The sequence below is a fragment of the Prionailurus bengalensis genome, chromosome B2, assembly GCF_016509475.1.
Source record: "Prionailurus bengalensis isolate Pbe53 chromosome B2, Fcat_Pben_1.1_paternal_pri, whole genome shotgun sequence".
NCBI lineage: Eukaryota > Metazoa > Chordata > Mammalia > Carnivora > Felidae > Prionailurus > Prionailurus bengalensis.
The window spans coordinates 70,779,112-70,795,779 of NC_057349.1; the positions used below are offsets into that span (position 1 = coordinate 70,779,112).

Here is a 16,668-nt window from a genome sequence, read left to right on the forward strand (position 1 = left end):
CTCATGCTCAGCTTTAGAATTACAAGCTAGATTGCTCTAGCAACCTAAGTAAAAAGTTATTCTTTCTGAAATATAGACGACTGAATAAAATATTATCTAATGTCTATTACAGAGAAGAGGAATTTAACAACTGCTATGTTCACTGAAACTTAAGTCTCTAGAATACTTAAAATATGATTCTTAAAGCATAAATGATGCTTACCCACCCCTGAAGAAGAAATACAACCCCTAAGCATCCACAGATTAAAAAAAAAAAAACAAAAACAAAGAGAAGAAGAAAAAGAATCATCATCATCATCATCATCATCATCATACTCTACCTTGTCATATTTGCTACTGGAGCCAAAACCAAAAATTAGAAGATGTCCATGAGAGTCTGTGCATGCAAAATGCTGACCATCAGGAGAGCATTTGCAGTCAAATACTGCACCATGTCCTTGGCCTTCAATCTGAAATATATTTAACCAACAATCAGAAAGGTACCATTAAAATAAACAGACTGGTCATTACTGTTACTAAAATTTTATGGCAAAAGATATGTAAAAGTATACATCCCAATGAAGTGAAGATTAAGTATAACACAGTACAGTAACAAAATTTGTGAATATTCATGAAAAGTGCCAGATTAATAGCCTTGAAAAACAAAGTGTTTTCTTTATGCACACACAGACCAGACACAATTCAGGAAATAAAACATCAATCTCCCCCACCCATAGAATTCTGCTTCATGTCTTTAAGCCACATTTAAAATGTAATTGCACCTTGCATTCCATCTTATCTGCATTTAATCAAGCCCTTTCAGCAAAGGCTGACAATGTGTAGTAACTGTAGCGATTTTTTCTTAACTCTTGGAAGTAGTAGCCAGAGATTATTGTTCACAAGACACTAAATTTTTTCCTTTTGGTAATAAATTCCCTTGATGGTCTGACTCATCTTTTAAATGGTGAATTTCAAAGGTTAAAGAAAAGGTTTTTTTTACCTGATAATTGTTTTCTGTTTTCCAGTTCCATTAATCCAGAACGAATGGGTTTCTCCCTGCAACCTGTCAATCAAACAGAGGTGGCCAATCACCACTCTGAATTTTTTTTGCTCTCAGTGCTTCTTCAGACTATGTTCCAGTTGAAAACTTCTTTAGCAGTGTTCTGAAAGAGGTAAAAGTTCTACCCTATCTAAAGCACATCTAGGGACTGAATTTCAGAAAACAACTAAAATAGGGAGTCGACTCCCTAACAAATAACAACTAAGGATGATTTTCAACAAATGCGATTGGATTTCTGGATTAGCAGAATCGGAACACACACACATTATCAGGTAAGAAATACCTCCTCTCTGTTCCGGTATCCACTGATCTAGAACAACTGAATTGTACTAGTACTATCCCAATATTCCAGGAAATGCTTAGAGAAGAGAGAAATGGTAATTTTCTTTCTTTAGTGTTAAAAATATGGCATAGGGATGGATGTGTAGTTCACCAAAAATGGAAGTGAAATTAAAATTAAGAAAAGTTAATTTCTCAAGGAAAGTTTGCATTGTGGTCAAAAGAGAAACTATCACTCTAAAAGAAAGGGCTCTGCCTAAGAAGTTAACATAATATCACAAATGGGACTGACTCAAAAAGAAAACTAGTTTTTCTTCAGCTTTTTGAAAAGAAGGAAAGAGACCACTGGTGTTTATTAATGTTTTGGATAGTGGTAATAATGGGAAAGAAATAAGAATTTTCTTAAAATTAATCATATGAAAATTGGTAAACTTACCTAATGACTAATACACTTAAAGATTTACCATACAAGGAAGAAAATGGTTATGAAGAAGGTTGGAGGATAAGACAGTAGAGAAAGGGAACTGATTCCAAGTCTTGCTTAAAACTATTCAAAAAGAGAAAGAATAGAATGATTTCTCCTAAGTAGCATACAAGCATTAGGAGATATACACATCTTAGTATATGCCAAAAATGAAAGACTACAAAAAAAGAAGTGTCAGGGTTCAGGTCTTTCTTTTTCAATGTTTTCTGACCAAATAAAAAGTTACACAAACTATTATAAGCAAGTAACCACTTGAAAAAGTTTACCTCTAGACAGAATTTCATATAAAAAATTCAAGACAATTCAAATTGCCTTGGCAATTGTTAGATGTTTTATCTCAGTTCATTCCAAATTTCACAAAAAATGAAAGTGAAAACAAAAAAGCAACTACTTTATAAATCTACTCTATTATAATAAATGCTCCCCAAAATGTAACACCATTATTTTAAGTCTAAGTTTACAATTCTAAGTACACAGCAGAACAGAGGAAGAGATCTGAAAGAAGTCTGATCAGCAATGACAAGGGATATTTAATAGATGTTCATAAGCATGGTATCCTTTACATGTTTAGGCAACCCTACTCTACACATTTTCTTTCCTTTTTTTTTTTTTTTTTGTGGAGTGGGCTGTATGACAATTAATCAACCCTATTTCCATTTAATCTACCAATGTTGCCACATTTATAGTTAGTAGATCTCTAAAAGAATAATTGGGAGATGTGGAACTTATAAAATTCTCAAGAAGCAAAGAAAAAAATCAGTCCTACTGAGGGTCACTGTCTTTCCTATATAACACATGATGTTTGAATATGTCAGGACAGTACCAATTTTCTTGGTTTAAGGCATCTGTTATGACTTTCATACAGACAAAATAAAAGTATATTTCCAGAACATCAGAAAAAAGTAAAAGCACATTATCTGGCTTAACCATTATTCATTAAAGAAGGCATTGAAAGAATCTACTCATGAATCAGAAAAGGTGTCCATAACCTTATTAAAATGCCAAATTTATCTTTAGTAACTGCTCCTCAGAATATAATCATCACACAACTATAAAATGCAGACTAGGCTCTCCAGCTGATACAAATATTTTACTTTTCCTATATAACTACACTGTAACTGTTTTTATGCTATGATTAAGTAAGCCAACCAAAAAAGAAAGTTACGTATTTCTCTCTGAAAAATGATTTCACCTTAAATCAGGCTGAAAGTATTTCTAAGAATTCCCAAAGGGAAAAAAAAAATAATGAAGGCACTATTTGAATATTCATGTGCAACTAGAAAACAATGAAGCTTCTATTCAAAAACCAAAAGGATGAAAATATCTTCTCTATCCATATTAAAGTTATATGGGCCTATCATAAAACTAAATGTACTGACGAAGAATAAGTCAACATAAAATTTAATACAGCACGTAACTTATGCTAGTATTTGATGTATGTTGTAGAAAATTAAAAATGGAAAGGAATAATAAGAGAAGAATTTTCAAAGTAAATTTTGGATGAACTATTCCTAATAAAATCAAGCATGCTTAAGAAACATTTGGAACATATGTAAATACAGACCACATAATAAAACTCATACACATTAAATCACAATAAGGAGAGCTGAGAAAATCCAAGAGATGGTATTTACCAGTAAGTGCAAAAATTTCAAAAGAACAGGAGTTAAAATAAAAAATTTATTATGCAATTACGATACAGAAGTCATTCTGTTTTATTTTTAAAGCAAGAGATAAAAGGATTAGATGAGTTAAATTAATAATAATTCCTTTGTTAGGGAAATTCTCATTACTGACCAAAGAATTCTCGAAATATTTCCAAGAAATGAGGAGTACTATTTAGAGGTTTACACTGCATTTAAAATAATACAAAAACTTATGAGCGAAAAGCCATGATGATGACAGAACTGTCATATTTAATGAAGAATACTAGTATCTTTTTTAAGGCAGAATACTATCCACAACTACCAATGTAATTTTTGTGAAATAGAATGATGAATAATTAAAGGAAACAGAGAAATGAGGCCTAAGACCTAAGAGACTTCTCTGGTTATTGGCAAATCACTTAATCTCTCTGCGATAGAGATAATTTAAATGATCGCCAAAGTCCTACCCAGTTCTAAAATTCTAACACCTGATATTCAGGAAGACTTTTTGGAAAAATTAGACAAATCTGGAAATGAGGTATATAGTAAAAGCACTACAATGCAGACTAAAATTACAGAGTCTAAATTACATCAATCATGAAGAATATACACACAGGTGAATATGAGAAGTATGCAGTCGTGGAGAAACTCAACATAATTCAAGAATGTTAAAAATATGGGCTATCTTGGGGCGCCTGGGTGGCTCAGTCGGTTGAGTGTCCGACTTCGGCTCAGGTCATGATCTCACAGCTCCTGATTTCGAGCCTTGCGTCGGGCTCTGTGCTGACAGCTCACAGCCTGGAGCCTGCTTTGGATTCTGTGTCTCCCTCTCTTTCTGCCCCTAACCCACTCACTGTCTCTGTGACTGCCTCTGTCTCTCTCAAAAATAAACATTATTTATTTTTGACTGTGCTGTCTCTGTCTCTCTCAAAAATAAACATTAAAAAAAATTTTTTTTTAAATATGGGCTATCTTAAGCAGAATCGTCCTGTTAAGGAATTATTCCAGGTTTATGACCAGGGTCAGGTTTTTTGTTTTGTTTTGTTTTTTGCCTCATTCATTTTTAAAACTATTCCACTGCTTAGAAGGGAGCATCTTACCTAGAAATACTCCATAACTGAAATTATGAATCTTTAAACATCCTAACGATTCTGTGATACAGACTCATCCCAGGAATAAAATAGCTGGGAAACAGAACTTATGCTAAGAATTATCCTTAGAAAGTCCTTATGTATAAAGAACTTTTAGAGTTTATCTACCAGGGGAGAAATAAACTTAATTAAGAAAGTACACTAAATACTGAAGACAGACACTGTCATACATATGCCTAAAATATGCTTTGGCCACTTTAATCATTATGATGGTTACAGTGCAAACAAAAAACAGATCTTCAGGGAAATTACCCACACTGTAATAGGCTAGGTAGGTGTCATCACATTACTTTAAAGACCATGAGCAAATGAATGTTTCCTTTAATATCGAAAATTCTTTAATGTATAAACATTATTAAATATGAATTAAAGGTAACTGTTCACGGAGTGCTAAGATAATAAATTTATATAAAAAAGGAAACTGCTGTAACTATCTTGATAGAACCAGTAGATACATAAAAGTGATTTTGAAGAATGAGCTCTAATTTTCATCAAAGGAACATTTCTTATCAAAATAAATAACTAATCTTCAAATTTAACAGCATTCTGCTTACCCATATTCTGATTTCACTGAGGGCTGTAATATTATTCATCAGTCTTCCTTGTAATCTGTTCTCCTCCTTAGGCCTCTGACATAATATTAGCATGGTATCTTTCTAACACACTCTTTAAAGATTATGATCTCTTCTCCATTTGCTAAATAGGACTATATTTTAAAAGTTTAGCTGTAAGCCCTCTACACTGCTCTATCTCCATGAGGTAAACAGCGTTCTACATGGAAGATTTCAACATCTCTTTCCACTCCTAGCCCTTCTAAGTATTCTATATTCAATTGCTGGCTGGCCATTTCCACATAGATCTCCAACACTACATCATAATAAACATAAAGATGAGCTAAAAGAAATCAGTTTTTCTTCACATAACTCATATTTCCATTAATATCATTTTTTCAATGCAACCTGGGGTACACTCCCAACATATTTATTAAATTTTCCAGCATTCTACAGCCCTAATCCTTCTATCAGTCACAAAACTCCAAGTCTTATACACATTTTTCTTTCACTAATTTTCTACTACCTTAACCCCTATAAATTTTCATTATGATTTCAATGATAAAAGTAGTTATCCCCCAACCTATTCAACTTCACACCTGAAATACTACTACTGGCAATCAAACCTTTTCCCTTGTTTCTGAAGTAGAATTTATGAAAATCCCACCATGTTAACTATTCTTTTTACGCTTACAAGGTAATACGAGGCCATCAACAATCCACCTCAACTTACACTTTTCAGCTTGTCATCCACTTTTCAAAATCTATTCCAGACAACCATTCTAAATTACATCTTAACGTATCTTACTTGGTTATTTATAATATTCCTTTCATTTATAAAATTAAGTATCTTTCTTAATGACTCAATTTTTATTTTTCAAGCCATAATTCCAATTCTTTTCCTCAAAAAAACTGTTTCTGAACATCCATCCTGAAGTGATCCTTACACATCTTTAGATACAACAATTCTCTTTTCTCACATGCCATGCTACCACTGCCGGCTAAAAACAAGGACAATGTCTTATTCTTCTTTGTGGTCCCCATATTTTGTGCTAATGCACAAAATACTCAAATGTTTGCTAATCAAAGTGTCTTCCATGTGTATGTTTACATACTTCCCTGTATAACTATCAAATCTCCAAAACCCTTGTGACAGTAATTCATAGACCATGTCAAAGAATTACATAAAAGTAATCCACTAAATATAATACAGTATGACAAGCTAGAGAGACAAACTCACATTCATGGCAACAAATTTTAAGATATGTTTTTGATACCAAAGATGAGAAAGAGACAGAATCTAGAGAACCGGAGAAACCTGAAAAAAAGGTGACAATAAAGTTTATACTCAGAAGATTGAAGGTAATTCCTTACCCAGGGAGGCTGAAACAAGGACTGGAAGCATCAAAGAATCCTTTTAACATAGAGTGCAGATATATGGCATCTTGTTAGATGATGATAGATAGGTAATGAAAGAGATGGAAGGATGAAAGCAAAAAAGGAAGGAGAAGAGAGAAGGAGAAAAAGAGAGAAAGATTTATCTTGAAATCTTGATTCACAAGAGAACACAATACGAGATTGCCTATTTTGAGCTTCTCTTTCTCCCTTTCCTAGATATATGCAGCTACAACTGTCTAAAACTAAATTAGAGGTCACACTGAGAACATATTGTCAGAAGTATGCATGTGCAAAAATTCTGAGTGGTGGATTGGCAGCCTCTGCTTGTTTGGAACGTTGCAAGGAGAAATATATTGTTCTGGATTAGTGGACACTGGAACATTTTTTTTAAAAATCTCAAGTAAAAGAAAGGTTAATTATAAAAATAAGGAAAATTTTAATTAAATAAATAAAAATTGTTATTTGGAATTTACTCATGAAACAACAAAAGTAAAGCAAAACTCAAATTCAGTAAATTGCTGTCTAGAAAGAGACATTGTACTCTTCAATTAAAATCAAAACCAGACAAGAGGCAACAAACTACAGCTTTGAGTAACATGAGAGAAACAGAATGATATGAAAAGAGAACGTCATAGACACAGCTAGGAATAATACGGAGAAAAGGAAGGGAACAGAAAAGATAAAAGCACCAGAAACATGAGGAAAGCTACTAATGTGGGGTCTACAATCCCACTTCAAACAGCTTTTATTTACTTTCTAAGAATCAAATCAAACTAAGAAATTTGAAAGTCCCCTTTCAAATTAACTTATTGTTCATTTAAACTTGTAGTTAAAACGTAGTTATACTGTGTTAATTTAAGGGGAAAAGGGCTAAAACAACTTTATATTTAGGACCATCTATGGTTATATTAAACTCTCAAACTTGCTTACCTCTTTCAGGAAATGGGAATAGTACAAAATCCTTTAAATTCAGTTCAAGCAGTTTGCACACATTTTTAAGTTATTTCTGGGAACAATTTATCTGCCTTTTAACATTTAACTGAAGTTTCAGAGCCTTTAAACTAGAGTTTAGAACACCTCTCATTAAAACACATCTATACTAGGCTTGCTAAACAACGCCTGAATAGTTTGGAATATTCTTAATATATACTATCTGTCTTCAACAAAATACCCAAAAATACACTTTTATCCTGAATATATATATATGATATAGGTATATAAGGTCTGTTCAATTAGAACATGAATAATTGTCACAGTTTTTAGAGGAATGTAGACAAGTAAAGCTTAAGGGCTAAAATTTATATATCTTTTTAAAGAAAATAAAGTTGTCTTCTAATCGTCTCTACAATATTCTTTACTTTCATTCTCTGGTTCATTTAAAAAAAAAAAAAAAAGGAGGGGTGCCTGGGTGGCTAAGTCAGTTGAGCATCTGGCTCTTGATTTTGGCTCAGGTCATGATTCCAGGGTCGTGGGACTGAGGTCTGTGTAAGTGTTGAGCCTGCTTAGCATTCTCTCTCTCTCTCTCTCTCTCTCTCTCTCTCTCTCAGCCCCTGTACCCCACTTGTGTGCTCTCTCAAATACAATAATAATAATAATAATAATAATAATAATAAAGAAAGGTTCCAGGTTTCTTCCTCATATACTTTTCCAACAAATGCTATTGAATGTTTAAGATTATTTTATTTTTAAAGATGAGACAATGGTGGGGGGGGGGTGTTACAAGGAACATGAACTGTCTATTCTACTTCATGCTCTGTTATCTCTTTTCACTTGTCATATACTTCTTGTATGTAACAAAAGCAAACCTAACACCCACCCACCCCTAATTGCTTTTTCATTCAAATCTTCCATTAAGAGGAAAGCTAGTAGTAAAAATAAGCAAGGTAACTCCATCACTTTTTCTAGACAAAAACACTAGCAGGTTAAGAATCTTTTTATTAAATTTTGAAATGAAATAAATTAGGGGGTTTTATGGGCAAATAAGTAATTAACTCTTTATCTCAATTCTTAATTTCAAACCTTGTTTACAAATTTAGGTGGTCCTAAAATAAAGTGTCAGATTTTTAAAAGTATAAGTCAAGGCTTGATACGGGGGGGGGGGGGGGGGGGGGGGGGGGTAATTAGAATATTTATCAGAATGACAAGTATCAGTGCAATATTAATACATCAATGCCTCATACTTTAAATTTATTAAATGTATATATAATTTTATTAAAATGTACTTACTCCATGCCAAACATAGGCATTTACAAAACTCAACTTTTCTCCCATGAAAGGCATTTTTGATGACGTAGAATTTTTGACTATGTATAAAATTTCAAAAAAAGTTTAATTTTTGTAATAGGTAAAAAGGGACAGTAAAATGCTGATTAACATGTAATAATTATTTGTTACATGATTTCAAAACTTCTTACAAAGGTATGATGAATTTCAAGTGGAAAATCAAAGTATCATAATAAAGAAAAACCAGTATTAAAGTATTCTCAAAATATAATTGATAAAAACCTGCATCTTAAAGAATTATATATACATTTTTTTTTTCTTTTAAAGGCAGTTTACATGCCGTATTTTCTGGCTGTATATCTGTTTAATGGTGATTTTTTTCTTCATGTTGTAAAGCTTTGATTTTAAAACTCACATGAAATATTATGTAGCCCTAATAATACTTCTTCTAAACTTTTACCAGTTCTAGTCTAAACAGTGAGTATTCCACTAGAATTATTCATCCTTAAAAGAGGTCTTCCAAGGCACGCTATAAATAGTTCCTCTAGAGAGCACTAAAAAATTATTTACTAGGTCGAACTTATGATTACTGGTACAATTTAATATTAGAGTTTGAATTTGTACTTCTTCAACTTTTATGGTATTTTAGTAACTGAAAAAATGACTGACTTGCTACACAGAGCTAAATAGTTATAACTACTATAACCAAAATGCTACCTTCATGATAGTGGACAGTGAACACAAGCTTCTACTCTCCCCTCAAATTGTTTTTATTTTAATAGCAATGCTGGATGCTTTATCTTCCATCTGTCCATAGATAAAACAAACAATGAAATGAACAAAAAAGCAAAGAGCAAAAAGCAGGGAGGGCACTTAGAGAACTTATAAATGAAGAGACAGAAAAAAATCATCAAGCTAAACTTTAAGATCTCAAATGATCTACTCAGAGTTAATACCATTATAAAAACATCTCCTCCAGGTGACATATCACTAACTAGGTAGATTTGGAAGTTAGCTGTGCAATGGCCAACCATTAACTAGAGTTATTAAGAACACAGTAACAATGGACCAAAAAATACGGGTTTAAAACCCCAAGTTCCCCTGTAACAGGTGTGTGACCTAGATAAACCTGGGCAAAGCAATTCATCTCTGTACAGTTTCTCCATTCATAAAACCAGTAATAATAAAATCTGTTGATTGTATTACAAAGTTTTCATGAAAACCAAATGAGGTAATACACAGAAGTATTTTGGAAGTCATTAAAAATCATGCAAAAAATTAAAAGGAGTATCTTTATTTTAATTAGATAAAATGTAGTTCATTTTCTAGTTTTTTAAGTGCAGGATATATTTTTAATCCTTTTTAGTCTATGTTTTGTCTTTCTCAATTTGAGTATTCTATGGATACCATCCAATCTACTTATTACATAAAGTTGTTTCTTCTGCCCTTTAGAGACTTTTCCCTTATTCTTGGAACAGGAAAAATATCCTTATCTAAAACTCTTAAAACAATTTTTAAGGCAATAATGTTAACTAAATCCCTTAGTTAATTTCAAAGACTATGCAATATAGTATGTCTGACTTCAATTCCCGGCTACATCACTTATTTGTAATGGTCTAAGAGCAAATCACTTAAGTCTCAATGTATTCCAATTTTTATAACATAAGGTGGAATATTAGTGTGATCAACTTACCTGAACAGGAAAAATTCACCTTTGTAGCTTAAAGGTGAAAGCAGTATTCAAGTATGAGATAAAACTTTCCCCCCAAACACTCAATTAACCCACCAATGCCTTTTGAAAATATGAAATTACTAAAAAAAAAAAAGTCACTAAAATATATGTATAGGCCACAAATTGTTTTCTTTTGAAGCTATAAAGACAAATTGAGAAAATAGTATTTTTATTTAAACAGAGATGCCTCAAAAAAGAGCAAACCAGAAACACAGGATAGAAAAGAAAGAATTCTTTACCAGCATATTTAAGGATTTGCTTTAAAAAAAACTCTCTATACACATATCACTAAGGAAATCCACCTGTCACCAAAAATTGTACTCCAAATAATTAGCAGTCTTTTTAGAAAAATAAGAATTTGACAAATCTTAAGTTCTTACCTTATGTACACTAAGGTATATCTATAAAGGCAGGTAACTGAATTCCTTCACTAATAATGCTTTTATCTTCTTATTCCTCCCTCTGACTTTTTAATTACTTCTTACTAGGTAGAACTTTACTATGATTATCAATGAAGTATAGTATCACCTTCATGAAATTTTTTCACAAAACATGGCATTTCACAAATGACACTTTGAGGTTTTTTTCTTTTCAAAATACCTGACTATACACACTATTAATTGTACCTTTTCATGACTCATTACAAGAGTCTTCCATAATTGATTAAAAAAAATCTAAAGATGCTGAAATAGTAGAAATAAATGTTTTTCTTTTTCCTTTTGTTGAAAGGTATCCCTAATACCTAGGAAGTAGATGTTTTAAAAAGTGACGATATACAGCAGTATTTGAAGAAAACTTCATACAGTGGTCAGAGACAAGTGGAAAACACTGCACAGTAAGCTACATATATACTGAGCAAATTATACTAAAAATTTACATAAGAAGCAAAATTTGGAGGGGAAAGGGCTTAAACACAATAAATATCTAACATACTACAATTCGATGATAAAAGACAAGAAAGCCTTTAATCTGGCTCTAATTTTAAAATGGGTGCATTGGGGCAGTGCCTGGATGAGTCAGTTGGAAGAGCATGACACTCTTGATACCAGGGTCATTAGTCAAAGCCTCATGTGGGGTATAGCGATTACCTAAATAAAACTTTATAAAACAAATAAAATGGGTGTACTGGAATAAAACTGTGCACAAGAGGGCTGCTGAAGTACACTAACACAATATATTTATAATTTCTTAACATGGTTTTCCAAACTTTTTTCTAATCTATATTATTTTGTATCTTTCTACTTGTGAGTTTCTCAAAGTATCACTCTTAAAACTATTTTAGAAACCAAATTAGTTATCACCAATATACATGTAGTGTTAATATGCACAATTTTCTTTTAAATTTAACACCTAAATATAAGTGTAGAATACAGAATTGTTTTTTGAAACTTAAAGGCAAAAAAACATCTAAATAAACTCCTAAATGGATTTCCTTTGTGATATGCAGAGTACCTGCATGAAGTCCCCAAATCTTTAAAATGAAGAGACTGATAATTACCATATTGAAGTAAGATCGAATTTTGACTCCTCTTGCCAGATCCCACACTATCACATTTCCATCGTGACCAGCAGAAAAGAGAACTCTCGGATCAAACGGGTGTGGCTCAAGGACAAATACCTCATCTTCATGACCCTGAAATATTTTTGAAGTTGCACAGAATTATGAATTTAAAAAAGAAAAATCAATCAAACATCAATATGGCAACATGTCTAGAATCTGAATTCTAAGAATTATTAAAGTGGCAAAAATCTTCAAATTTGTCAATGTATAATAATGAAGCTGAGCTAATACCACCAGGGCTTTGCTATCATTTAGTGAAACCTGAGAATACTACTGATGCAGCCCTACGTATTAAAGAACAGCAAGAATTTCAATTTCCAAGTCAAACCTGCTTAACTACATTTTAAAATTATTTCTAATCTCCCACAAAGACCTGTTATCCATCTAGCAAGATTTTTTGGCTAACTTTTTTTATAAAAGACTTTAGTCCTCAATGAAAATATTCCATTCTATAATAAGCTTCATTATACCAAATAAAAATGAGTTTTTTTTCCTCACCATCAGGACATGAATTAGTTGACCGGTGTAAGAATTCCAAACTTTCAGAGTCATGTTATTAACTGCAGTTATAACTGTATTGTCATGTCGATCCCATGCTACCATAGTTACTTTCATTTTTGTGATTTTATCTTCTATCCCTTGAAGGTTTTGGCTGAAAGTGATGGAGGCAGTATTTGTTTACACCAATATTATTTATTAAAATACTATTATGACAAAAACCTAAATGTGTTTTCTTATAATCTATATTTAAGTTCATTACATGAATAACTATCACTTAACAGCAATTAAGAATAATCTGTATCAACAAAGAATGAGCGCAAAACACTGCACTGAGTCAGCAAACACCCAGGATTTCAGCACTCCTAAGCCCTTAGTAATAGATGACCTTGAACATGTTATTAATGCTTTAACTCTATCTGGATCCAAGAATTCTATGCCATGCAGCTCACTCTCCATCTTCTGCTGCTGTCATGCCCCGCTAATTGCTTTGCTCTCCCATCCACCTGAGACCACTACATATAAATATAGAATTATTTATTAAATATTAAAACCAAAATAGTAGTTACAAAGTGTAATATAATTTCTCTTGGCTGGAGAAAACCACTAGATACACTACATCATCTCTCTGTGACAGATTAACACTAGAATATGTTCTACTTTTTAAAGAAAACTAGTATTCCTGTAGTACTATCATCATCTTAATAAATCAAACTGAAAAAGTCATTAATGCAGATCTTTGTGTATATATATGGCAATAAATAATTTTAGAAATATCCCCTTTCCATCTCCAGTAGCACCTCTAGTTATTACAGAAAAGTAATCATTTTAACATAGATTATGACATATGTTTCTACAGGCTGAGAGTCACACCAGCCTGTAATACAGCATACTTTAAATGATCTACCTATATTTATGTAATATTTCAAATTCGATCTCTTACCCTGCCGGACGAGTAGCCATATCCAACAAAATGCTCTTCCATTCTCTTCGTTTAAATTGCCAAATACGTGCTGTCCCATCACGGCTCCCACTCACAAATCTGAATTAAAGGAAACCCACCCCCCCCAAAAAAAACACATGTACTTTACTAAATGAATTTTTCCAGAGCTGTTTTTCAAAATACTAAAAGACAGACTCATCTTTATTTACCAGCATTCTAATATAATACAGATTACTCTCTGTCAGATATTCTCTACTAAATTAACAACTTCTGCAACTTAACGGGCTTTTAAAACTTTACATACATATTCTAATGTGTATGGCTAGGTCGCAAAAGGACATTCAAAAGGGATTCAAGGCCACCATTTACTACCTTACAAATAAAATGAGTATTTTCCAATGGAAAAATACTGATTTTCCTCTCAACGTTAAAGAACTTGACTTCTTTTACTCAAGGTAAAAGGTACTTAGGAATAGCTTTCTTTCATTTTCAAATAAGAACCTGGGAAAATTTACAAAACATCATTTATCTTCAGTAAATAGTTCTGTCTCAAATATTACATTATGATACATTTCCAAACTCTACTAAGTTTCCCTACACTTTGATATGTATAGAAAATATATAGGGTGGATAAAAGTCCCTATTGTTAAAAGTGCCCAAATTAACTAACATTTATAGAAATAAAACATAAGACCTGTTCTCACATGCATGTGAAGGCTATAGTCACTCTTCAGTGTAACTGCTCAAGATCCTTATTTTAGTAGCTAAGTTGTATACAGTTCTAATTAAAATCTGACTGTAGGAAATGTATTTGATAACTTTAAAATTGGAATTAAATTTACAAACAAAAATAATTATTTTACCTGTTACTAGTGTTGGAAAACTGGATACTGTCAACTTTGTCCTACATATAAAGAGATAAAAAAAATCCTGAATATAAACTGTTAAACTCATTTAAATTGTACCTATCTTATTCTTTTTATCAGTACTTACAGTATGGAACTCCAATTCTGATATTTTCTCTGGCTGACCTGATCCAAAAAAATAAACTCGAATAATATGATCCGTGCTTCCTGTGGCCAGAAACATGCCACCTGAGGAGTAGGAGCAAACATTTGTGAGTAAAACACTTTCAAAATCACTGAAAATAAAATGCAAGCAATATTACCATAATATATACTGATGATTAATATTTTACTCTAAAACTGCATATTTATCCTAAGCATAAAAATTACATCTAAAACTGAACTTAATGAACTTAAAATACATTTAACTAGCACAGCTTTAACTAAGATGCATTTTCAATATTTACAGATTTCCACTACAAATCATTTCATTAAGTGATTACATAATTCTTTGTTAAAATTTATCACCCTCCCTAGAAAACATGCCCTTTAACTCTACTGAAGTCCCTCTCTTGCCACATTTCCTATGTTAAAATCTATCAAACTTTTAGGGCCCAATTTCTTCAATGGGTTGTCTTTGCCACCTTGCAATCAAATGAGCCTGCTATCCTCTGAACTCTTATTAAGACTTTGTCTGTAATACATACATTCTACTTTACATTACAGTTATTTATATAGCAATTTGCTCTCTCCACTTTGAATCAATATTCTCCTACAGTGCTGAAAACAGTGCTGTATATAAGTCCTTACAGAGTACTCTGAAATCATGTATAAAGCCTGTAATTGTGTATTACGAAAAGGAAAATGGTCTTCATGGCAGTAGAAGTGGAAATCTAGAAGTTAGAAATTAAACACGTTTGGATATTAATATGGAAAAAACAGATTTATGTCATTAGTATGCTATCACTTATCTGAGGAACTACTGCTATTCACAATTATGAATTGAAAAGACAAGTAAAACTCGAAGTAAATGTAAAAGGAACTGGTACTAGGAACATTTAATAGGTGTTAAATCTATTAATATTTCATTTCATTTTCTCATCAATTCATTTCAAATCTTCGAATTATAGTTTGTTTAAAAAGACATGTCCATTCAAAATGCTACTGCACAAACTCAAAACATAATTGGAGTTATCAGCATTACTATATAGCTACTTTTTAAAGAGCAAAGAACAAGAATTTGGAGCGAAGTATTTAATATTTACAAATAGCAATCAAATTTATTTTACTTAGCTACAGGATACCTCCCAAATGTCATGAAAATATAAAACGTATTTAAAATACCTTTCTCGCAATGAGGTAACTATTCAAAGATATATTCTTTAACAGAGTCGATTCTGAAACTCTTATTCTCCAGAGCAGAGCATTATGGTCTCAAGGAAAATTCTTAGTCACGTGAATACATAAAAAGACTCTAGCAAAGTTCAAATATTTCTAAATTAATTTATGACCATCCCCTGGTTTGTGTATGTGAATATGATTTATATTACGATAATAAATATTTTCCAAAATTTTATGTGTTCCACTAGAAGCTTTCTAATGTACAACTTTAAGTGGAAAATTAGGGAGAAAAAAATCTTACCAGCACTAAAAGAAGAACAGATCATTTGAACTCCAGGCCGAGGGCGCTCTGTAAATTTAGCAGGTCTTGGACTATAATATAAAAAATAAACAATTAAAAATATCCCTAAAGGGAAGAGCAACACCAGAAATGAGCTGTTTCAAAAACTAAATACAGAAAGACAAAATTAAATAAGAAGCAACAGATGGCTCCCTTCCTAAACAAGTTGGAAATCATTATGTGTCGTGATCAGCAGATCTTATGGAAACTCTACAGATTTCATAGGAGCCCCAGATTATACAACAATCCACACATGAAACACTCTCAAAGCCACTGTCACACCAGACATGTAGTTATTAGTTATACTTACTTCTAACCATATTTAACAGGATTTAGTTTTTCATACAGTACCGTAGCAATGCACAAATACATTGGAAAGTAAGTCATTTGAAAACATGAACACACCAGCAAAATAGGTACTGCCTCTGTGGCATAAGTATACCATCAGTTAACTAAACTTTTTCAATATTAGGCACTATTAAATATTTCCCTCTGTTTATCTTCCAATGTGACAAAATACGCTTTTTAAGACTCCAAAAAGAATGTTAAACACTTATCCTAGCGAAAATCTGAAGACTGTTTGAATCTTATGTCAACTATAATGTTCATTCAAAATAGACATCTACAGAAAAATCAT

General features: G+C 32.1%; 1 protein-coding gene and 1 long non-coding RNA gene across 5 annotated transcripts in view; one reads left to right on the forward strand and one right to left on the reverse strand.

The window, feature by feature from the left end:
* Window positions 1–16,668, reverse strand: part of LOC122489714 (pleckstrin homology domain interacting protein) — a 140,123-nt gene that overhangs the window by 68,790 nt on the left and 54,665 nt on the right. For all 3 annotated transcript variants that reach the window (XM_043591866.1, XM_043591865.1, XM_043591867.1), the window contains exons 10-16: window positions 15,993–16,063; window positions 14,499–14,599; window positions 14,369–14,409; window positions 13,506–13,604; window positions 12,563–12,716; window positions 12,002–12,136; window positions 321–449 (exon numbers count right to left, since the gene is read on the reverse strand). In XM_043591866.1, the coding sequence (XP_043447801.1) occupies window positions 321–449; window positions 12,002–12,136; window positions 12,563–12,716; window positions 13,506–13,604; window positions 14,369–14,409; window positions 14,499–14,599; window positions 15,993–16,063 (730 nt within the window). The remainder of the gene's footprint in view (window positions 1–320; window positions 450–12,001; window positions 12,137–12,562; window positions 12,717–13,505; window positions 13,605–14,368; window positions 14,410–14,498; window positions 14,600–15,992; window positions 16,064–16,668) is intronic.
* LOC122489716 overlaps window positions 1–16,668 on the forward strand; it is a 48,000-nt gene that overhangs the window by 21,097 nt on the left and 10,235 nt on the right. Inside the window, exons 1-2 of one of the 2 annotated variants that reach the window (XR_006298976.1) lie at window positions 10,863–11,338; window positions 14,492–14,622. This is a non-coding gene — a long non-coding RNA (uncharacterized LOC122489716). Of the gene's footprint in view, window positions 1–10,862; window positions 11,339–14,491; window positions 14,623–16,668 lie in introns of those variants that run through there. The other variant, XR_006298977.1, reaches the window with a different exon arrangement.